General features: G+C 51.8%; 1 protein-coding gene, 1 long non-coding RNA gene and 1 pseudogene across 8 annotated transcripts; 2 read left to right on the top strand and 1 right to left on the bottom strand.

The window, feature by feature from the left end:
* The first annotated feature begins 554 nt into the window (after positions 1 to 554).
* Positions 555 to 3,275, top strand: LOC138096881 (sialic acid-binding Ig-like lectin 13; annotated as a pseudogene).
* A 12,218-nt stretch (positions 3,276 to 15,493) lies between these two features.
* On the top strand, positions 15,494 to 22,641 carry SIGLEC10 (sialic acid binding Ig like lectin 10). 7 transcript variants are annotated; one of them, XM_068992899.1, is made up of 12 exons: positions 15,494 to 15,530; positions 15,622 to 15,996; positions 16,330 to 16,440; positions 17,085 to 17,132; positions 17,227 to 17,490; positions 18,761 to 18,808; positions 18,937 to 19,194; positions 19,280 to 19,564; positions 20,079 to 20,172; positions 20,286 to 20,322; positions 20,353 to 20,433; positions 21,813 to 22,641. In XM_068992899.1, exons 1-12 carry the CDS (start codon positions 15,494 to 15,496, stop codon positions 22,071 to 22,073), a joined length of 1,899 nt encoding a protein of 632 aa, XP_068849000.1. In that variant the 3' UTR covers positions 22,074 to 22,641. The 7 variants fall into 7 exon arrangements, with proteins under 7 accessions (XP_068849000.1, XP_068848999.1, XP_068849003.1 ...); XM_068992898.1 differs by having other exon boundaries at positions 16,156 to 16,440; XM_068992902.1 differs by lacking the exon at positions 19,280 to 19,564.
* On the bottom strand, positions 16,477 to 18,797 carry LOC138096633 (uncharacterized). The gene is made up of 3 exons (XR_011146434.1): positions 18,775 to 18,797; positions 18,542 to 18,571; positions 16,477 to 16,587 (listed from the first exon to the last, which is right to left on the bottom strand). It is a non-coding gene; the product is annotated as an uncharacterized lncRNA (long non-coding RNA).
* Positions 22,642 to 22,675: the final 34 nt, after the last annotated feature.

The following is a 22,675-nucleotide window of genomic DNA, read 5'->3' as shown; positions in this document are numbered from 1 at the left end:
CACCCAGAGACGCTCACTGCTGGGGGGATGCGTGAATGGGTGGCTGGCGGCTGCCTTCACTCCACCCAGGAGCCCCTTCTTGTCTTCTGCTCCAGATGCTCCCACAGACCGTAAAGAGCCCTGCGTCTCGCAGGAATGACCACCCGAGGGTCTCCGTGAGGCTGTGACTCTCCAGGTCAAGAGAGGAGTTGAGCAGCACCCTGGTGTAGACAGCGGAGCTCGGATGGGAGAACCTTAGGAGGGCGCCTGAGTCCCAGCCCTCGGTGTCCTCACAGGTCCGAGTTCTGGTGCTGGAGGGACGAGCCCCAGATGGGGGCCAGGACGGGGGTCCCCTGCTTGTCTGCTCCTCTCTGGGCAGGTCTCCGGGGTCTCTGGGCCCAGGGGTGTCCTGTCCGCTGTGTGTGGAGGGGAGGAGCTCCGGCTCTGAAGTTCCTCTTCTGTGAACAGTCTCTTGCTCCTCCCCAGCTTCCCTTGGGTCTCCCTGCAGCCCTACTTCCCTCTCCCTTCCCTTCTCTTTTCACACACAGGACGCCCAGACACCCTCCTGCTCAGACATGCTGCCGCTGCTGCTGCCGCCGCTGCTGTGGGCGGGTGAGTGGACGGCGGGGCGGGGGTTGGCTGATCCTTAATTTCCCGCAGGGTCCCTGGCTCAGGATCCAAATTACTGGCTGAAAGCACCACGGTCTGTGTCGGTGTAGGAGGGCCTGTGTGTCCACGTGCCCTGCTCTGTCTCCTATCCCCAGTAAGGCTGGAACAACTCTGACCCAGAGTTCCAAAAACCGGCTACTGGTTCCAAAAACCAGCTACTGGTTCCAAAAACCGGCCCGTGACTACGGAGATCTGGCAGTGGCCACAAACAACCCAGAGCATGCAGTGCTCAGTGAGACCCAGGGCCAGTTCCTCCTCCTTGGAGACCCCCGGACCAAGGACTGCTCCCTGGACGCCCAGAGGAGGGACACAGGAGTATACTTCTTTAGGTTGGAGAGAGGGCCTACTGTGAGATACAAATTATAAATGGCATCCGCTCTCCGTCCGTGTGACGGGTAAGGATGGAGTCAAGGGGAGGACACACATACAGGGGTCCTGAGGGTCCCCAGGGCAGGGTGGGAGGGGAACCCTGTCTTCTCATCCTGGGAGGGACCCAGGGGTACAGGATGCTGGGGAACAGACTGCTCTGAGGGGCACACAGGTGTCCCACCTCCAGTCCTGGGTCTGCGTCTCCCCCTCTCCAGCTCTGACAGACACACCTGACATCCACGTCCAGGGGACCCTAGCATCCGGCCGCCCCACCAACCTCACCTGTGCGGTGCCATGGGCCTATGAGAGGGGGACACCCCCCACCTTCTCCTGGACCAGGGTCGCCCTCACCTCCCCGCACCCCGAGAGTCCCCACTCCTCGGTGCTCACCCTCACCCCGAGGCCCCAGGACCACGGCACCAACCTCACGTGTCGTGTGACCTTCCCCGGAGCTGGTGTGAGCACAGAGGCGACCATCAGGCTCAGTGTGTCCTGTGAGTGGGGAGCCAAGAACCTGAGTCCTGGAGGATGCAGGGGAAAGAGATGAAGGGTCCTGGGTGGGACACTCGGGGACTCTTCTTGGAGACAAGCTGGGGTGAAGACACGGAGACTTCTGCCTCATCCCTTACTCCTGACCCCCTCCATCACAATGCAGCAGGATTTTTATTCCTTTCTCTTCCAGATTCCCCCCAGAACCTGGATATTCAGGTCTTCTGAGAAAACAGCACAGGTGTGAGATTCCTGGGCAGCATGGAGGTCAGATGGGGGGATGCTGTGAAGACTGAACAGAATCAGGCCCCTCATCACTCAGCCCCTCTTGGCTCCTACGTCTCCCCTCCCCAGTCTGCCACTCTGTCCCCTGGCAGGCCTCTCTCTGAGGCCACTGTGGACTCCTAGGTGACTATTCACTGTCATCTCCCCTTGTTCTCTCTCTTCCCACCTCTCCTCACCGCTCACTTTGCCATGCCATCCTTTCCCTGATTCTCTGTCAGTTTCCTGACTGTGCCATCTCCACCTCCCAGGAGGAGACTGAGTTCCCAAGCTGGTTACCAGGCCGCTGGTCTTCCCTCGTGGCTCAGATGGTAAAGAATCCACCTGCAATGCAGGAGACCCAGGTTCGATCTGGAGAAGGGAGTGGCTACCCACTCCAGTATTCTCACCTGGAGACTTCCATGGACAGAGGAGCCTGGCAGGCTACAGTCCATGGAGTTTCAAAGAGTCAGAGATGACTGGGTGACTAACGCTAACTAACACCAGGTTCCCGCCCATTTGTGCAGGAGGGCAAGGTCAAGTTCATTCACCCTGGAGTTTTCTAGCCTCCACACTGAAGACCCTCACAAATCTCTGTCCTGAGTGTCCTCCACTTCCCCTTGGTCAGGACCCTCCGACCTGAGTAATCAGAGTCTACATCTCAGAAATTCCTTTAGACTATGTCTCACCCAACCCTCCCCAAGACTTAGTTTGCAAGCTTGTCTTCCTGAAAATGCCTCATGTCTTCCCCTTCTCCACCTCCATGACCACAGCCTCACAGCTCAGGCCTGCATTCTCTCTCTCATCTGGACTTGGAGCAGCCTCCCCTCTGGCCTGTCAGCCTCTAGTCGTGCCTTGTCCAGCCTGCCATAGTTGGGGCCACAGAGCGCTGTCTGCAGGCCCAGAGCTGATCCTCCTCCTTCCCTCCGTGTCTCCCTTCTCCTTCATCACCTGTGTGCAAGCCTGTATGTGGCCAGACCCACACGTGTCCATGTCCAGCACATGGTCACACATCAGAGGCCACCTCCTTGGATATTATCTCCCAGGTTGAGATAACATCTTCTAACATCCATCCCCCTGTCCTGGGTTCACCGAGTTGCCTCTCCTCCCCTCACCCCTGACCTCCGGGGCGGGGGCGGGGGCCTTCACCCCTACTTGCCCTTGCCTGTGATGAAATCTCAGGGCCACTGTCCTATATCTGGGAGGACAGAGAGGGGAGAAGGGCCTCTCAGCCCTGCACTTCCTGCTCTCTCTGTCTTCCCAGTCCCCAAGATCCTGGGCAATGCCACCTCCCTGAGAATCTGGGAGGGCCAGTCCCTGCGCCTGGTCTGTGTTATCGACAGCAACCCCCCCCACCAATGTAAGCTGGTCCCGGGGGGAGCCTGACCCTGAGCCCCTCCCAGCCTTTGGATCCTGGGGTCCTAGAGCTGCCCCAGGTGGTCTTAGGGGATGGAGGAGAGGTCACCTGCAGAGCTCAGCACCCGAGCAGCTCCAGCCATGTGTACTGAGTTGTACTGGTGAGTAGAAGCAAGGATGCCCCAGTTCTCTATTTTTTGGCTGCGCTGGGTTTTCACTGCTGCGTAAGATCTTTCTCTGGTTGCTTTGCTCGGGCTTCTTATTGCGGTGGGTTCTCTAGTTGCAGAGCCCAGGCTCTCTGCGAGTGGGCTCAGTACTTGTGGCACACGGGCTTAGTTGCTTTGCAGGAAGTGTGATCTTCCCGGACCAGGGATGGAATGGGTGTCTCCTGCATTGGCAGGTGGATTCTTAACCACTGAACCACTAGGGACATCCGGATGCTCTCTTTCAGAGCTGGGGCCGTAAGCAGGGCTAAGGTGTGAACTCACACCTCACTTCTACCTTCTTCCTCTCTTCCTCCTGTAGGTGTCTCCTCTTTCTGCCCCCAAGACTTTGGGGGAGAATCAGGGCTCCTGGCCCCTGGTCCTCACCTGCTTAGGGGTGCCCTGATGGGAGCTGGTTTCCTTCTTACCTGTGGCCTCAGCTGGATCTACTACACCAGGTGAGAAGCACTTTCAAGGTGTCCCTGGATTTGGGGGAGGGGGAAAGGGACACCTCCTGTGGCCTTCTGTCTTGTCCTTTCCAGAGCAAACCCTCCCTGAAACTGACTCCAACACATCCGGTAAAGAAACCGACAAGCTGACCTCTTATTTTTGACTTGTGTTTCCCTTACAGGTTCAGAAGGTCACGGGGGAGTAGGGCTAGGAGGTGTGAGTAAGCCTGGTCCTTCCTGGGGGTGCTCCAGAGGCCTGTGGACAAGGAAGTGCTAGAGGACCTGGCCCCAAGCCCTACCCAGGAATAACACCTCATCACATCTGGTCTCCAGGTGTCTTGCTGATAGTTCTACAGGAATGGTTGGGAAAGCAAGGAAGAAATAGATGTTCTTATTACAAAATTGAACTATGCCTCATGTAATAGGTTTTCTTCTGTGTGCTTACCTTGGAGTGGTTTTGATATGCCCATAACGCGACCCATAAAAACATAATGTGTGAAAGTGTTAGTTGCTCAGTCACGTCCGATTCTTTACAATTGAATGGGCTGTAGCCCGCCAGGCTCCTCTGTCCATGGGATTTCCCAGGCAAGAATACTGGAGTGGGTAGCCATTCCCTCCTCCAGGGGATCTTCCCAATCCAGAGATCGAACCTGGGTCTCCTGCATTGGCAGGCGGGTTCTTTACCAGCTGAACCACCAGTGAAGCCCCCTTGTTCCTGTTTTCTGATTTTTGGCCATGAGGCAAGTGAGATCTCAGCTTACTGACCAGGGATCCAACCCACACCCCCTGCACTAGAAGGTGAACTCTTAACCACTAGCCCATGAAGGAAGTCCCAAAGGAGATTTTTTTTTTAATTAGAAAAATTAACTATTTTATGTTTAGACATATATGAATCATTTCAGTTACTCTTCATTATTCTATTGTAAAAACAACCTCCCCTAAGGGGGCTTCCCAGGTGGCTCAGTGGTAAAGAATCCACCTGCCAATGCAGGAGACACAGGAGACGTGGGTTCAATTCCTGGGTCAGGCAGGACCCCTGGAGAAGGGGAATAGCACCCCACTGCAGTATTTTTGCCTGGAGAATCCCATGGGTCGCAAAGAGTTGGACATGATCGAGCCACTAACACTTTCACACAAGGAAGAGTAAACATAAGAGGCTTTTCCTGTGGAGAGAACATGGAAAATGGGCCCACTGTGGCTAACAGGGACCCCAAGTAAACTGGAGCCAGGCAGGCACGACAGACATAGGGTTCAGCCACGTACACTGTGTTCTTAGAAAAACCACAAACAAAAACGGTAAGAACTTCTGATTGTGCTCAGACTTTTACCAGAAAAACCACTCAGGACATGCTCTGATGACAGCCACCATCGGAAACTACAGGTCAGCCAGCAAGGACTTGTGGCCGGTCTGCCAGGGCCAGCCAGTCTCTTTTTGCAAGTCCTGTTGCTTCTATGGTTTGTGCTTTTCGAAGCCCCTCACCCCTTCACCTCCAAGGAACATACTTTGGGTTACAGCCAAAGGCTTCTTATCCCTGGTATGCAAACATCGTGAACAATAAAGCTGCCCTTTCGCCTTAAGGTAACCCTGCTTCGTTTCTCAGAGTTACTTGTAATTTAAGACAAGAGTATAGTTGCTCTGGGCTTCCCAGGTGGCTCAGTGGTAAAGAATCCGTCTACCGATGCAGGACATGCGGAGATGCGGGTTTGATTCCTGTGTCAGGAAGAGGCTCTGGAGAAGAAAATGGCAACCTGCTCCAGTATTCTTGCCTGAAGAATCCCCAAGAATCTTTGCGACCCATGGGATTCTCCAGGCAAAAATACTGCAGTGGGGTGCTATTCCCCTTCTCCAGGGGACCTGCCTGACCCAGGAATTGAACCCACGTCTCCTGTGTCTCCTGCATTGGCAGGTGGATTCTTTACCACTGAGCCACCTGGGAAGCCCCCTTAGGGGAGGTTGTTTTTACAATAGAATAATGAAGAGTAACTGAAATGATTCATATATGCCTAAACATAAAATAGTTAATTTTTCTAATTAAAAGAATCCCCATGGACAGAAGAATCCCCATGGACAGAATTCTCTCGGCCATTGTTTGCCTGTCAGTTTTTGCCTAAGATACTTTTATTGGATTAGGAATTCTAGGTTAAATTTTCCTCCTTTCTGTTGTTCAAATTATTTTAGCTCACTTAGTTTCTTATGAGAATTCTGCTGTTACTTTCATCTTTCTTTGTAGTTTACATCTTTCTCTGGCTGGTTTTAACATTTTCTCTTTTTCACTGGGTTTAAAAAAACTTGATTAAGGGAATTCTCTGGTCGTCCAGTGGTTAGGACTCCCCACTTTCATTTCCAAGGGCATGGGTTCAGTCCCTAGTTGGGGAACTAAGATCCCACAAGCCATGAGGCATGGTTTAAAAATAAATTAAATAATTTAATTAATATGTGCCTTGGTGTGTAAATGTGTATGTATGTGTGTGTGAGCGAGAGGGAGACAGACAGAGATTATGCTACTTGGAGTGTGTTAAGTATCTTGAATCTGAAATTTTATACTTGTGATCAAATTTGTGAAATTAAGTCAATGTTTATATATATTTTTATTATATATATTTCTATTCTTTTATATATATATGTGTATATTTCTAGTCTTCCTGTCTCTATTCTCCTATTCTCCTCTGCATCTCCAATTTTACATATGTGGTATTGCCCAATATGATCTCATTATTGGCCCTGAGCATCTGTTCACCATTTCCAGTCTTTTTTTCTCTATACTCTTCAGTTTGAATAGGATCTGTTCTATCTTCAAGTTTACTGATTATTCTTCCACAATGTTGAATCAGTTCTTATTCTCATTCAGTGAAATTCTCGCCTCAGATCATTTATTTTCATCTCCAGAAGTTCATTCCTTAGTTTTTAATCTCATATTTCTTCTTTTATCGTGTTAATGTTGTCCTTTATGTCCTTGAGTATGTGGATCATATTTGTAATAAATGCTCTAATGTATCTATCTGCTAGGTCTGTTTCCTCTGTCATGTCTCATTGAGTAATTTTTCTTTCATTAAGTATCATATGCTCCTACTTCATGTCTAGTAATTTTTCACTGATTGCTGGACATTGTCAGTTTTGTGTGGTTGATGACGTGGTCTTGTATTTCTTTAAATAATGCTAGTCTTTTTCTTGATGGCAGTTAAGTTGTTTGTATGTTGGGTCAATATTTTAAGGGCTCTTTACTTTTTATTGAAATAGCATTTGATGTACAATATTGTGTTAGTTTCAGGTGTGCTACATAGTGATTCGACATTTGCATGCATTATGAACTGATCACCACGGCAAGTCTAGTCACCACTTGTCCCAACACAAAGTTATGACAGTATCATTGACCATATTCCTTATGTTGTTTATTGCATCCTTATGGCTTATTGTTTTTATAAGTGGTGGTTTGCACTTAATCTCCTTTGCCTGTTTTGCCTCACCACCACCACTTCCTCCCCTCCAGCAACCACCCATTTGTTTTTGTTTTGTCTGTATGCTTTAGTTTTTAGATTCCATGTACAGGATCATATGGTATTCGTATTTCTGTACCTGACTTATTCCACTTAGCGTAATATGCCCTGCATGCATGTGTGCTAAGTCACTTCAGTCAGGTCCAACTCTGCAGTCCTATGGATCATCACCAACCAGGCTCCTCTGTCCATGGGATTCTCCAGGCAAGAATTCTGCACTGAGTTGCCATACCCTTCTCCAGGGGGTCTTCCTGACTCAGGGATCAAACCTGAGTCTCCTGCATTGCAGGCAGACTGTTTACCCTCTGAGCCACCAGGGAAGCCCCCTTAATATGCTGTAGATTCATCCAAATTGTCAAAAATGGCAAGATTTCATTTTTTATGTCTGAGTATATTGTAATGTCATATGTAGTATATTATATACTCATTCATCTATCAATGGACCATTAAGCTGCTTTCATATCTTGACTATTGTGAATAATGCTGCAGTGAACACTGGTGTGCAAATATATTGTCAACTTGTTGTTTTCGTTTTCTTTGAGTAAATAAATACTCCAAAGTGAAACTGCTGGATCGTATGGCAATTCTATTTTTAATGTTTTGAGGGACCTCTGTACTGTTCCCCATAACAGCTACACCAATTTACAGTTCTAACAACAGTGCACAAAGGTTCCCTTTTATCCACATCTTTGTTATTTGTTGTCTTTTTTATAACAGCTATTCTGACAGGTGTGAGGTGGTAGCTCATTCTGGTTTTGATGTGCATTCCTCAAAGATGAGTGGTGCTGAGCATCTTTTCTTGTGTCTCTCGGCCATGTGTTTGTCTTCTTTGGAAAAATGTCTACTCATGTCCTCTGCCTATGTTCAGTCAGCGTGCTTTTTTTTTCTTTTTGATGTTGAGTCGCATGAGGCTTTTGTGTATTTTGAATATTAACCCCTTACCGGATATACTGTTTGCAAATATCTTCTCCCATGTAGTAGGCTGTGTTTTTGTTTTGTCCTTCACTGTGGAAAAGCTTTTTAGTTTCTTAGAGTTTCGTTGATTTATTTTTGCTTTTGTTTCTCTTGCTTGAGGAGACAAAATGATGTCTTTAAGACCAATGTCAAAGAGACTACTGCCTATATTTTCTTCTAAGAGTTTCATGATTTCAGATCTTGCTTTTGGTATGTCTAATACAGCAGCGGGAACAGACTGAAACGCCACAGGAACATTTTCTGGTGTAGACATCACAGGTTTGATGTGTCTCGGTGGAAGTCATTTGAGAATGACACTGTGAAAGTGTGTGTGGGCTAGATATTGAGGTTTTTTAAATTTCAGGAAGGGTGAGGGCAGTGGGGTGGTTGTGGTAACTAAGTGCTTGCTTTGATATGCTCCCTCCAGCAGCGACTCGGCTGTACGGAGGTTCAGTGAGAGGAGCAGACTCCTTGTTCCTAGGTTCAGTGAGTATGAATGCACCCTTGTTGGGCAAGCATCATTTGCAAATGTGTCCAGAACCTGGGAAACATTCCTGAGGGAGCTGCAGTTCTTCAGGACTCTGGACAGCACAGAGCCTGGTGACTGGGGCACAGGGGTCAGTCTGCGGCAGGGGAAGTGGAGCGTCCTCTGGGGACAGCGTTGTGAACTGCAGTACAAGCGCTGTGGGTGGGAACTGACACAGACAGGTGTATCCGAATGACACCAAGATGCCAGCTAGGGGGTGTCTAGCTTCGCAGGTGGGCTTCTCTGGTGGCTCAGACTAAAGAATCCGCCTGCAGTGCCGGAGACCTCGGTTTGATCCCTGGGTTGGGAGGATCCCCTGGAGGAGGGCATGGCAACCCAGTCCAGTATTCTTGCCTGGAGAATCCCACATGAACAGAGAAGCCTGGCAGGCTACAGTCCACGGGGTCACAAAGAGTCGAAAACGACTGCATGATGAAGCACAACAACAGCTTCCCAGGTGGCTCAGTAGGTAAACAATCTGCCTGTCAATGCAGGAGATGCCAGAGACGCTAGTTCGATCCCTGGGTACGGAAGATCCCCTGGAGGAGGAAATGGCAACCCGCTTCAGTATTCTTGTCTGGAAATTCCATGGGCAGAGGAGCCTGGTGGACTACAGTCCATGGAGCCACAAAGAGTCTGACGCAACTGATCACACAGGGGGTGTCTAAGATAGCCCCTTTCCCCCAACCAAGGGTCCTCAGCACCCCCAGGGACTCAAATATAGCCAGACTTGGATTCTCCATTCACCCCTGGAATGCTTCCCTACATCCGTTTCATTCATCTGTCCTGAGTCCAGTCCTCAGACCCACACCCAGCATCCTTCCTAGGACAGAATCTTAAGCTGCCTACCCACCTACCTACACGGACACACACATACCTACCGACCTCTCTTCTTCCTCCTTAACCTCCCCAACCCCATACCTATCCACCCACCCCTCTCTCACTTCCCCTCAGTATCTGTCTTTGCCCTTGTGACCTCAGAGGCAGACAGCAGGTGCTCAACATCTGTTGAATTCCAGAAGGAAACCAGAAGCTTGCAGAGTGTTTTTTGTTTGTTTGTTTGTTCGTTTTTAAGGAATAGGCTCAGAGACAATCTGAACATTCTTAGGCAGAGAAGACAGATACAAGGATGACTGAAAAAAGGTTCTTGCAGACTCGGGTAACCCCTCATCTGCTGTATGGCCAAGGGTGGGGGAAGGGTGGCTTGGATGAGAAGGCAATTGCAAAGTAGAGTGGGGAGGTGCTCTGGTCACACGGAGGAGAGGTGGAAAGCTCAGAGGAGGTCCAAGGGAATCACCAGAAATATGCGAGTTGGGGGGAAAAAAGTGCACAGGTGGGGAATTGTTGGGGCACCTTCATTGTAACTTCAGGGAAAACATTTCAGAAGAGATGGCCTCTGAGTTGAAAACGGTGAAAAAGGGCGCCAGCCACAAGAAGAGCATTCCTGGAAGAGGGGACAGCTAGCATCATGTTCTTGAGGCGGAAACAAATTTGGTAAATGTGAGAAACAGAGGAGGTAGGTATCATTGGAGAGAATGCGGGAAGTAAAGCGAAGTGGATTCCAAATGAGTTTGCACTGTTCATTGGGGGTTACACCTGGTCAAGTTCAGTGGGTTGAGGTGATTCGTTTAGATTTTTCTCCTAAATAGAGTGAAATGCCATTGACATGTTTGAGTAAGAGGGTGACTTGACCTTATCTATATTTTAACAGTAACTCTGGCTGCTGTGTTGAAATGGCATTAGGGAAGGAGCAAAAAAATGGAAGCAGAGAACCATAGTCAGTATCCAGTGATAAACCATCATGCAAAAAGAATGCACATATGTGTACAATGGACTCACTTTGCCGCACAGCAGAAATTAACACGTTGTAATTCAACTATATGTCCATCATTTTTTTTAAAAAAAAGGAAGCAAGGAGAATCACTGATAGATTTTTGTCGTACAGATGAGTGGTACTGGTGACTAGGACCTAGATAGTCGTTCTCAATCAAGGGTAACTTTGTCGACAGGTGACAATGCCTGGAGACGTTTTTGTTGTCGAACCTGGGATGGGAAGGAGGGGAGTAAAGAGCAGTGAGTAGAGAGGCCAGGAATGCTCATCAATACTCTACACAACATGTAGCGCAGCTTCTACTCACCAAGGACTATCTGACTCAAAGTGTCAGTTGTGTTGTCCATTGTGTTCCCATTAGACTAGGGTAACAAGTGAAAGTGGGGATGGGGATAAGTGAGCACATTTTTTTTTTTTAATATGTAAAAAGTTGAGGGCTTCCCTGGTGGCTCAGTGGTAAAGAATTCACTTGGCATCACAGGAGACACAGGTTCGATCCCTGGTCTGGGAAGATCCCACATGCCTTGAAGCAACTAAGACTGAGCACCAAACTATTGAGCCCGTGCTCTAGAGCTGGGAGCCACACCTGCTGAAGCCTGGGTGCCCGAGAGCCCGTGCTCTGCATCTTGAGAAGCCGCTGCATTGAGAAGCCTGCACATTGCAACTAGAGAGTAGCCCCCGCTCACCACAGCTCGAGAAAAGCCCATGCAGCAACAAAGACCCAGTGCAGCCGAAAATAAACAAAATTATTATTTTTTTAAAGTTGAACTGATGGGTCATGCGGATAGATTGTACATGGGGCTGAGGCAAAGACATCAGGGTGATGCTAGGATATGGGCAGATGTTGGTACCAGAAACCATAACCTTTGGACCCCTGTAAAGCAGAAGCGCTCAGAGAAGCAGGCTATTTCTGAGGTTACTGGCTTATTTTAAAAGGACATGTAACTCAGAATAGTCAGATGGAAAAGGTGCACAGGGCAAACTATGGGGAGAGGGCTCAGGGCTTCCATGCCTTCTCTTTGGGGACATGTACCACTCTTCCCAAGTCTTCACATATTCCCTGACCTGAAAACCTTCTGAACCCCATACTTCTTTCTTTTCTTCTTCTTTTTTTTTTTTTTTACTGGAGGCTTTATTCCATAGGCACAGTTGATTAGATAAGTGGCCATGGGGATTGATTCAATTTCTAGCTCCTCTCCCCTCCTGGGAGGTCAGAGATTGAACGCAAAATTCTAACCTTCTAATCACAGGGTTCATTCCCCCTGACAACCAGCCCTCATCTGTTTGTGTTTTCCAAAAGTCACCCCATCAACAAAAACTCTGGTATGGCGGAAAGGGGTTTGTTAAGAATAACAAGACACCCATTTCTAGCTCCAAAGTGTTTTCAGAAATTGAGGACAAGAGATCAAAAAAAAATTTTTTTTAACAAAAGATGCTCCTATTGCTCTTCTCACTCAGGAAATTCCAAGGGTTTGGGGAACTGTGGGCCAGGAAACACGAACAAAGACCAAAATATGTATTTACTGCAAGTCACGATATCACACATAGCAAAGGTTTCTAAGGTCATGGAGGAAACAGGACATCTTGGGAGAGCGATCCTGATGCATCGTGAGATTTAGGAGTCAGGGGAAGAGGCAGAACTATGAAAGATGAGGAAGAGTGTCTAAAAGGTTGGAGGAAAACCAGGAAAGTATGGACCTGGGCTCGATCCCAGGGTCGGGAAGATCCCCCTGGAGAAGGGAATGGTGCCCCACTCCAGTATTCTTGCCAGAATTCCATGGACAGAGGGGCATACAGCCCACAGGGTCACAAAGAGTGAGACATGACTGAGCAACCAATACAACAACAACAGTGTCTTCTGCAGCCCAGCTCCGGCAGGTGCCTTCAGAGGCCAGACTGAACCAGTGCTTCAAGAAGCAGGCGGGCAGGGGCCGACCGAGCACATCAAATGCTGCTGGGTGGGCAGCATCCAAGTGAGATGAGAACATAATTTACCTAGGGCTTTTAAGCGTTTGAGGTCTTCCGCAATCTTGACAGGAAGAGTTTGAGTGACATGAGGATGGAGGCAAGATGGGACCAGGAAAAGGAGGATGGGCAGGAAAGAAAGGGCAGGTCCTGTGACCGGAAATACTTTTCCTGTGATGAGAAGAGTGGACCCTCAGCGTTTCCAGGAAAGCTGAGGAGAGCTGATGGTCTCAGGACCGCCTCCAGGAACCTCTTGGCAGCTGCCTGCGGAAGGGGATGGATTGGTCCGCAAGCAGGGTCACTGAAGGGTCCTCTGGCCCCTCTCAGTTTCCACCTGCCTCTGCCCACCTGGCTATGGATGTAAAGCTGCCCAGATGACCTCACCTGGTACAGGAGACCTCACCTCCACATCTCAGGGATCAGCGCTGAGGTTTGAAGGCATATCTAACCCCGCAGTGGTCCATGTTCATTGACAGGAGAATGGGAGACCTCTGCGTTGGTTCAGAGGAACAGGGTAGCCACAGGTTGGTATCTTTTTGGCCCCAGGGTAGCAGAGGGTCCTCTCTCTCTCCCTTTTTGGGCTGACGGAGCAGCATGGAAGAATGCGGAGAAAGCCACGGAAGGCCTGAGATGTTGCCACCCTCCGGGTTCCTGCTCCTGTTAGCCTCAGAGAGGCATGGAGATGCTCCAAGGCGGGGGCAAGACTGGATCTAAGCTTTGAAGGTGGGGAACTTCAGTTCTCGGCTCCTTCAGGGCAAGCCCCCAGCAGGATCCAGGCTTCTTCTCTCCTTTTCACTCCACCCTCTGGGAGGCCCTTCCTCCTTTGTCCCTGGACACAAGGGCATCCCTGAGAGAAAGCTCAGGATGGGCAGTGGGGACCTGGAAGGAAATGAAGAGGAGGATGGATGTTATGAGCTGAACTGCGCTCCCTTGGCCTCCAAGTTCATATGTTGACGCCTTAACCCCCAGTGTTTCAGAATATACAACTGGAGACGGAATCTTTAAAGAACTAATTCAGTTGAAATGAGGTCACAGGGTAGAGTCCCGGTCCAATGTGACTGCTGACCTTACGAAGGACACACACACACAAGCCAGACCAGCTGAAGACTCGGAGAGAAGACGGCCGTCTCCAAGTCAAGGAAAGAGACCTTGGAAGAAATCAACCCTACTGACACCTTGACCTTGAACTTGCAGCCTCCAGAACAGTGAGGAAGTACATCTCTCTTGTTTAAGCCACTCATTCTGTGTGGTTTTGTGATGGCAGATTAACACAGCAGATCCAAAGACAGGGATAGCTACACAGTCACTCCCTCCAGGAAGCCCCTCCTGACTCCGCCAGGAGGAAGTGAACACCCTTTCCCCAGGGCCAGGCGGGGACATCTGTCTCAGCGTGTGGGGCGGGGCATTTATGAACACTTCAGCGCTTTTCCGTTTCTAAGGCTCTTCGTTTACCAAGCTGGGATCCCCCGAGGTCAGATACTGTCTGATTTACCTATGTGTCTTCCCCTCCCCCATTCACAGCATGACACCTGCCACACACAAGGTCCCAGGGAGTGGAGGTCAAGAGGGCAAACATGGCATTTCTGTGTGACCAAAACAGAGAATCAATTTCAAGGTGAAGGGAACAACAGTCAAGATCTGGGGCAGTTACACTGACTCACTGCATAGCTCCCATGCCTCTTACACTGCCAGAGATGCCACCATCGGCATCACCCTGGCTGGGGTGGTGGTTTAGTCTCTAAGTCAAATTTGACTTTTGTAGTCCCATGGGCTATAGCCCTCCAGGCTCCTCTGTCCAGGGAATTCTCCAGGCAAGAATACTGGAGTGGGTTGCCGTTTCCTTTTTCCAGGGGATCTTCCCAGCACAGGGATTGAACCTGAGTCTCCTGCCTTGCAGGCAGATTCTTTACCACTGAGCCATCAGGGATCCTGAGTTTTTTTCACAGCAGGTGTTACAAATGTATGTCATCCAACTGTGGGACAGAAGGGGAGATTGGGAAGCAGACAGAGATCTTGGGGGACAGGCTCCAGTGAGCCCATCAGGGAGGGTGAAGGGGTAGGGACAGAGACCAGCCTGGGATTGCCAGATGTAGCCAAGAAAAATGCAAAGTGCTCAGTTAAAGGTGAATTTCAGATCTAAACAGTGAATAATTTTAGTAGAAGCATATCTCATGCATGGGCTTCCCCGGCAGCTCAGCAATAAAGAATCTGCCTGCAATGCAGGAGACATAAGAGTCTCGGGGTTTGATCCCTGCGTCAGGAAGATCCTCTGGAGGAGGGCATGGCAACCCACTCCAGTGTTCTTGCCTGGGAAATCTCACGGATGGAGAAGCCTGGTGGGCCACAGTCCATAGGGTCACAAAGAGTCAGGCACGACTGAAGCGACTAAGCACGCACGCATGAATATCTCATGCTTATACTTCTAAGACATACTTATACTAAAAAATATATATTATTAATCTGAAAGCCAATTTTAACTGGGCATTCTGCCTTTTATCTGGCAAGACCAGCCCTGCACCACCACCACCTTCTGCCCCAGAAATCCACTGCAGTCACCAGGGGCCCCTGGAAGGGCTTAGTGGGGACTTTCACTTCTGCTTCCCTAACGACTCAGGGTCCAGTGGGAGAGCCCCCAGCCTCCACCCACCCAAAGCCAGGCCCCAAGGTTAGACACATGCCCTCCAGCCCCTCCCCCCGAGATGACTGGGAAAGGCGACCAGCTCAGGGAGCCCAGACACCAGGTGAGCTCCCCAGAGTGAATTCAAGTGGGTGCCAGGTGGTGGTGGGGAGAGTCCAGAAAAGGAAAAAGAGTCGTGTGGGTCTGTGCACCAGAAGCGCATTTCATGCATCAGTCCCCCAGGGCTCAGCTTCCGCCTTCTGCCCTTACCCACTGCCCGTCAAAGCGTCTGGGGAATGAGTGTGTCCCAGGAAGGTCCAAGTGCCTGAGATGTTCCTGCCACTGTTCTTGGCCATGCTGTGGGGCGGTGAGTGGATGGGGGTGGCCAGGAGGGGCCCGGGGGCTGGGGCGGGTGGTCTGGGCTGCGCTTGCAGCTTGAACCTCTGTCTCCCTCATAGGGTCTCAGGCTCTGGACTCATTCAAGCTGCAGGTGCAGGAGTTTGTGATGGTGCAAGAAGGCCTGTGCGTGGTCGTGCCCTGCTCTGTCTTCTACCCCTCCAGAGGATGGAGTCCCACCACCCCAGCTTACGGCTTCTGGTTCAGAGACAAGACCCCCAAGCCTAGTCTGCCAGTGGCCACCAACAAGCCAGGTCAGGAAGTGGACACAGACACCCAGGGCCGATTCCAGCTCCTCGGTGATCCCAGTCAGAGCTGCTCCTTGCTCATCAGAGAGGCACACCTGGAGGACAGCGCACTGTACTTCTTCCGGTTCGAGAGAGGCGATTATGTGAAATATAATTTCATGGAATACAAGTTCTATCTGGAGGTGACAGGTATGGAACTGGCTCGAACTGGAATGGGGCGCGGTGGGGGGGACGCCTCCCCCACCTTCTCATACTGGGGAGGGGCCGTAGAGAACAGACCATACGTGACCTCCCAAGGGTACCCCCCCATCCGGGGCTGGCATCCCACCCTCTCTCGGTCCATCCCAGCCCTGACACTGAAGCCGGAGATCTACGCCCCTGAGATCTTGCAGCCCGGGCACGAGGTGACGCTCTTCTGTACGTTTAACTGGATCTTTGACGAATGTCCGGTCCCTACTCTCTCTTGGATCGGGAACACCGTCTCCCCCAACGAGGCCAGCCCGAGACCTTCCTACTTCTCAGAGCTCACCTTCACACCCAGACCCCAGGACCACAACACTGAGCTCACCTGCAGAGTGGACTTCTCTGGAGAGGGTGTGAGCGCGGAGAACACCGTCCGGCTTAGCGTGGCCTGTGAGTCTGAGGGCGGGAAGGACGGTGCGCTCCAGGCTCGGGGGATGCGGAGGTGGAGAGAGGCGGCCGGGCGATGACCGATGACCGATAGCTCTTGGCAGCCCGCGGGGCAGGAAGGCGCGGAGTCTCGCGATGCTGGGCTCGGCCCTAGGAAGGGAACGCGGCTGCCATGTGGTCCTCTGTCCGCAAGCGCATCTTGGGCACTCATGCGTCGCCTGTCTTCCCAGGGGACTGTCACGCTTTCTTTTCCCTGAGGGGATGTTCTCTGGCGGTGGGGAATGTATCATTCCTCCCCAAAGCCGGGCTTCCCTGATAGCTCGGCTGGTAAAGAACCCACCTGCAATGCAGGAGACCCCGGTTGGATTCCTGGGTCCGGAGGACCCGCTGGAGAAGGGATAGGCTGCCCACGCCAGTATTCTTGGGCTTCCCTTGTGGTTCAGCTGGGATAGAATCCGCCTGCGATGCGAGAGTCCTGGGTTTGATCCCTGGGTTGGGAAGATTCTCCAGAGAAGGGAAAGGCTACCCACTCCAGTATTGTGGCCTGGAGAATTCCCCGGACTATACAGTCCGTGGGATCGCAAAGAGTCGGACACGACTGAGCGACTTTCACTTTCCCCAAAGCCAACTCCCAATCCTGTTAACAGATGCCCCCAAAGACCTGGTTATCAGCATCTCCCACACCGATGAGCCAGGTACTGAGGGCCACTTGGGGGTGTCAGGAGGGCGGGGGGAGTGGCGTTTCCCCCTGTGGTCCTTCTCTTGCTGTCTCTCTTTCTCTCTCTGCAGCTCTGGAGCCTGAGGGAGAGAGCCCACACCTGGAAGTCCAGAAAGGCCAGTCCCTGCGGCTGCTCTGTACCGCGGACAGTTTGCCGCTGGCCACACTGAGCTGGACTCTGCAGGACAGAGTCCTCTCTTGGTCCCACCCCTTGGGCTCCACAGCTCTGGAGCTGGCGCTGCCCAGGGTGAAAGCCGAGGATGCGGGTCGCTATACCTGCCGGGCTGAGAACAGGCTTGGCTTCCTGAGCCGCAGCCTGGACCTCTCAGTGCAGTGTGAGTGTGACCAGCAGGGGCCTGGGTTGGGGGGCCAGGGAGGAGGCAAGGGGGCTGGGGGTAGAGTCCCAGAGCTCCACGGGGACCTGGAACCCCAGGCCAACTTAAGATTCTGCTTCCAGCTCTGATCGGAAGAGCTGGGTGGGGGGCTAGTGGAGGGGCTGGGATTTTCCCCACACCACCAAGCAATTCTCCCACATCAGCAGGCTGTCTTACAGCTCAGCTCGGTTCTGATCCTGTCTACCCGGAGAGAGCATCAGTCAGATCCCCGCAGGTTAAGGGATGGGGCCCACCAAACTGGCCCCGCCCCCACCTCAGCTGCCAATGACAAGTCCAGAGTGTCACTTGTGCTTCTGACCCACCAGTAATTGGGGATTCCCATGATCTCCTCCTTGGGTTCCATGAATTTGCTTGAGCTGCTCAGAGAAATAGTTTGCTCACTAGATTACTGGTTTATTATAACAGACTAACTCAGGAACAGCCAGATGGAAGCGATGCTTAGGGCAAGGTATGGGGAAGGGGCACCTACCCTCCATGCCCTCTTCCTGGGCACCACGTTCCCCAAATTTCCATCTCTTCACCCCATTTGGGGAGGTGGTTATGGAGGCTTCGTTACATTTGTGACCCCATGGACTGTAGCCCTCCAGGCTCCTCTGTCCCTGGGATTTCCCAGGCAAGAATACTAGGGTGAGTTGCCACTTCCTTCTCCAGGGGATCTTCCCCACCCAGGGATTGAACTTGGGTCTCCTGCATTAGCAGACAGATTCTGTACCACTGAGTCACCTGGGAAGCCCCTGGTACATAGTCACTTTTTATTAAATCAGCCATTAGTGATTAAACTCAATCTCCAGTCCCCTTTCTTTCCCCTCCTCAGAGGTCAGGGGGTGGGACTGGAAGTTTCAACCCTCAAATCACGTGGCCGGTCCCCCCCACCCCCACCCCGCAACAAGCCCTCAGCCTTGGGCACTTCCAAAAGTCACTTCAATAATGGTATACTCAGGGATGGTGGAAAGGGGTTTGTTATTTAACAAGGCACCTTTATCATGCTTACCATTCAGGAAATCCAGGAGTTTTAGAAGCTCTGTTTGTGGAATAGGGACGAAGACCAAAGACCTATTTCTATTACATAGCGTGGGTTCCTCTTCAGAGAATCACTCAGAGGGTGATTTAACCCTCCTCCCCCTCCGAGCCCTTCATACCTGGGGACATTCATTTGGCCCAGAAGGAAACCCCTGCCTGTTTACAGCCAAGCCCCCCGTTTCTGTTTCAGATGCCCCGGAGAACCTGAAAGTGATGGTCTTGAAAGCAAACCGCACAGGTAAGGAAGGGCATCAGAGGAGCCAGGCTTCTGGGTGCCACACTGCTGCATGGACGTCTGGCATATCAACAGGTAGAAGGGTTCCTGTGCCCTCCTCTCTTCATCCATCCTGCCTCTTCTCTCCCTAGCCCTGGAAAACTTGGAGAGTGGTGCATCTCTTCAGGTCCTGGAGGGCCAAAGCCTGCGTCTCCTCTGTGTCGCTCACAGCAACCCCCCCGCCCGGTTGAGCTGGGCCCGACAGGGACGGACTGTGAGCCCCTCCCAGCCCTCAGATCCCGGGGTCCTGGAGCTGCCTCAGATACAAACAGAGCAGGAAGGGGAGTTCACCTGCCGGGCTCAGAACCTGCTAGGCTCCCAAAATATCTCCCTGAGCCTCTCCGTGGTCTGTGAGTGTGGGGTCCCCTGGGGACAGGAGGCCGGGGTTCCAGGGAGGGGAGGGGCGCCCCTGATCCCTCCCATCTCTCCCCACAGCCCCCCCGCAGCTGCTAGGCCCCTCCTGCTCCCAGGAGGACGAGGGTCTGCGCTGCAGCTGCTCCTCCCGAGCCCGGCCGGCCCCCTCCCTGCGCTGGCGGCTCGGGGAGGGCCTGCTGGAGGGGGAGCTCAGCAACGCCTCCTTTGAGGTCGCCTCCAGCTCTGCGGGGCCCTGGGCCAACAGTTCGCTGAGCCTCCGCGAGGGGCTCAGCTCCGGCCTCAGACTCAGCTGCGAGGCCCTGAACGGCCACGGGGCCCAGAGCGGGTCTGTCCTGCTGCTGCCAGGTCAGGGGTCAACTGGACGCCCCGTGGAGGCGGGGGTTGAGAGGGACCGGGGCTGGGCCTTGTGGTTGGATCAGGAGCTGGGGGAGGGCGGGGACACGCCGGCGCGTTAGCCCCTCAGTTCTGACCGACTCTTTGCAGTCCCATGGAATGTATAGCCCACCAGGCTCCTCTGTCCATGGGATTCTCCAGGCATGAATACTGGAGTAGGTTGCCATTTCCTTCGCCAGGGGATCTTCCCCACCCAGAGATCGAACCCAGGTCTCCCGCATTGCAGGCGGATTCTTTACCGTCTGAGCCACCAAGGAAGCCCCTTGGGATGCAGAGGGGAAGTTTAAACCGGAAAGCCTGATATCTGGGCTTGAGGTGTAGTGGAATTTCCAAGAAGTCGATGGGAAGGGGCTGCAGGGGAAAACCTCTGGCATGGGAGCCGGAAGACTGAGCGCCTAGTGGCAGGCGGACGTGAGGACCCACGTGAATGGGACGGGCTCAGAGACTGCTGACCGTTTCCGTGCAGATGAGAAGGGACTCGCCTCCGGGGCCTTCTCCAGCGGAATCTCTCTAGGGACTGGCGTCACCACTCTCCTCTTCCTCTGCTTCATCCTGATCTTGTGAGTTAGGAGCGAGGCGGGCAGCGAGGGATGGGGCGTGAAATCTGGGGCACCCTGGCAAAGGGGGCGGGTCCCGGGCGCACACCAAGGAGGCAGTGGGGGTGTTTCCTCAGAGTGAGGACTCTGAGGAAGAAACGGACCCAGGGAGAGGTCCCGGCCCCGGCCCCGGCCCCCGGAGAGGCTCCGCGGTCCAGGTTCTCACGCAGGAGCACGATCCTGGATTACATCAACGTGATCCCTAAGGCCGGCCCCCTGGTGAGTGCTCCCAAGCCGCTGCCTCTTGTTCCCCTTCTCTGACTCCCGTATGCGCTCCTCTCCAGCCCCGTCCCCGATTTTCCTCACAGTGGGAAAGGCCCGGGTGTTGGATTCAAACCCTGATTCTGACACGTAACTTCTAGGAGACCTTGACCATATCCTTCCTTCCTGCTGAGCCTCTGTTGCTTCCTCCTTGAGAGCCGGTTTGAGGATTGCAACACATGTTATTGCTTGATAGATGGCAATAACTATTTCACTATCACCACTACCAACGACATGACTGAGTATAATTAATGATGCCACAATGATTAACATCACTGAGGGTCCGTATGTCCTAGTGATGATTAAGGGCAGGGCTTTGAAGTCAGGCTGCTGGGGTTCCTTTCTGCTTTCCACGCTGTGTATTCTGGGATGAGTCACTTAACTTCTCTGTGCCTCGATTTAACTGTAAAAAGGGGATAATAGTAGTACAGACCATGTAGGCTCATTCTGGGTATTTGATAGGCTCATTTTCTACCCATAAAACATTGAGTACCAGGCACCTAATAATAAGTGTTGGTTTAAATGCTGGATATTTTCAGGAGTGAACATGTAGATGCTGATGACTCCAAAATTTACATTTCCCAGACTCATTCCTCAACTCTAGACTCACAGCCAACTCTCTAAGCTGCGTCTCTATTCGGATGTCCAACAGTCATCTCAGACTTTGCCTACCCAGAATCAAACTTGTGACTAAGTACCATTTAAATCCCTTCTCCTCCACCCTCTGCATCTCAGCAAAGAGCCCACATTGGCCCAACTGCTCAAGCCTCCAGCCTTAAAGTCACTTCTTGCTCTTCTCTTTTTTATCCTCCCACAATCAATCCATCAGCACATCTCTTCCCAAATCCATCCAAACCACTTCTCCCCACCTCGGTTGGATAGAGCTTAGGGACCAGGAAAAAAAAAAAAGGCCAATTTCCAATGGTCACCTACACGGGGTGTTAACGACTGTAGAGACAGAGGACAGGTTAGTAGTTGTGAGGGGTCCAGGATGGGAGGAGATGAGAAGCGAGGTTATGGATATGGGAGGGAGATGGATGTGATGATGGAGTGCTTCAGTGTTTTGTGGTGATCCTCACACCAATCTACCTGCATTAGTCAGTTCACTAGGCCAGCCATAGCAAAGAGCCACAGGCTGGAGGCTTAAACAACAGACTTCTGTTTGTAGTTTGTTCCTGTTCCGAGACAAGAGGTAAGCTCAGGGAGGGCAGAGTCTTTGTTTCACTGCCTGATGTAACCCCAGTTCCTTAATTAGTACCTGGCACTGGGCAAGTGCTCAAGTATTTGTTGAATGAAGGAAGGCAGGATGGTCAGTTGTTTTTTTTTACCCCCCTTATGCTCAGAAACAGAAAGCCAAACCAAGCAGTCCTTCCCAGCCTCCTCCTCCAGATGGTCACTCCACAGAAGCCAGAAAGAACCAAAAGGAGCTCCATCTCGTCTCCCACAACTGTCCAGGACCCAAGTCATCCCCACAAGCCTCAGAAGCAGAGAACAACCAAGAGGAGCTCCATTACGCTGTCCTCAACTTCCCAGGCCTCAGACCATGGGAGACCCAGAGACCTGAGGGCACGCACCCAGAGTACGCTGAAATCCAGTTCCACTGAGGGTCGGCTGGGCCGGAGGACTCGGATGCAGGCCAGGGAGAGAGGGAGAGCAATTGGGATGAGAACAGAGTGTGGTCTGTCTCTCTCTCTCTCTTTTTAATCCTCTGAGGATGGGTCATCCCATCCCAGACCCTGGAGCAGCTTGATGAATGTCTCCAGAGTTGTTCAGTAGCTCAGTCGTATCGGACTCTTTGCGACCCCATGGACTGTAGCCCTCCAGGCTTCCTTGTCCTTCACCATCTCCTGGAGTTTTCTCGGACTCATGTCCATTGAGTCGGTGATGCCATCCAATCATCTCATCCTCTGTTGCCCCCTTCTCCTCCTGCCCTCACTTCTCCAAATACACTCTTCTGAGCAAGGAAAAGATTTTTCTCGGAGAAGCCTAGGCCCCGCCCCAGCTGATTACTCACAGTCTCAGTTTCTCAACGGTTTGGGGGGGGGCTTTAGACAGGATGAAGCACGCCTGTTTGTGAGGTCGCCGAGACAACCTCACGGGTCAAGTCTGGGCCGCTGTCGGCTTTGATGGCACCTGTGAGCCGAGAGTGTTTTTTACATTTTAAATGGTTCAGGGGTTAAAAAAAAAAAAAATCAAAAGAAGGATG

This window comes from Capricornis sumatraensis, chromosome 20, assembly GCF_032405125.1.
Source record: "Capricornis sumatraensis isolate serow.1 chromosome 20, serow.2, whole genome shotgun sequence".
Taxonomy (NCBI): Eukaryota; Metazoa; Chordata; class Mammalia; order Artiodactyla; family Bovidae; genus Capricornis; species Capricornis sumatraensis.
Note: the sequence above shows the minus strand (reverse complement) of the source record. Positions and strands in the feature narration are given on the sequence as shown.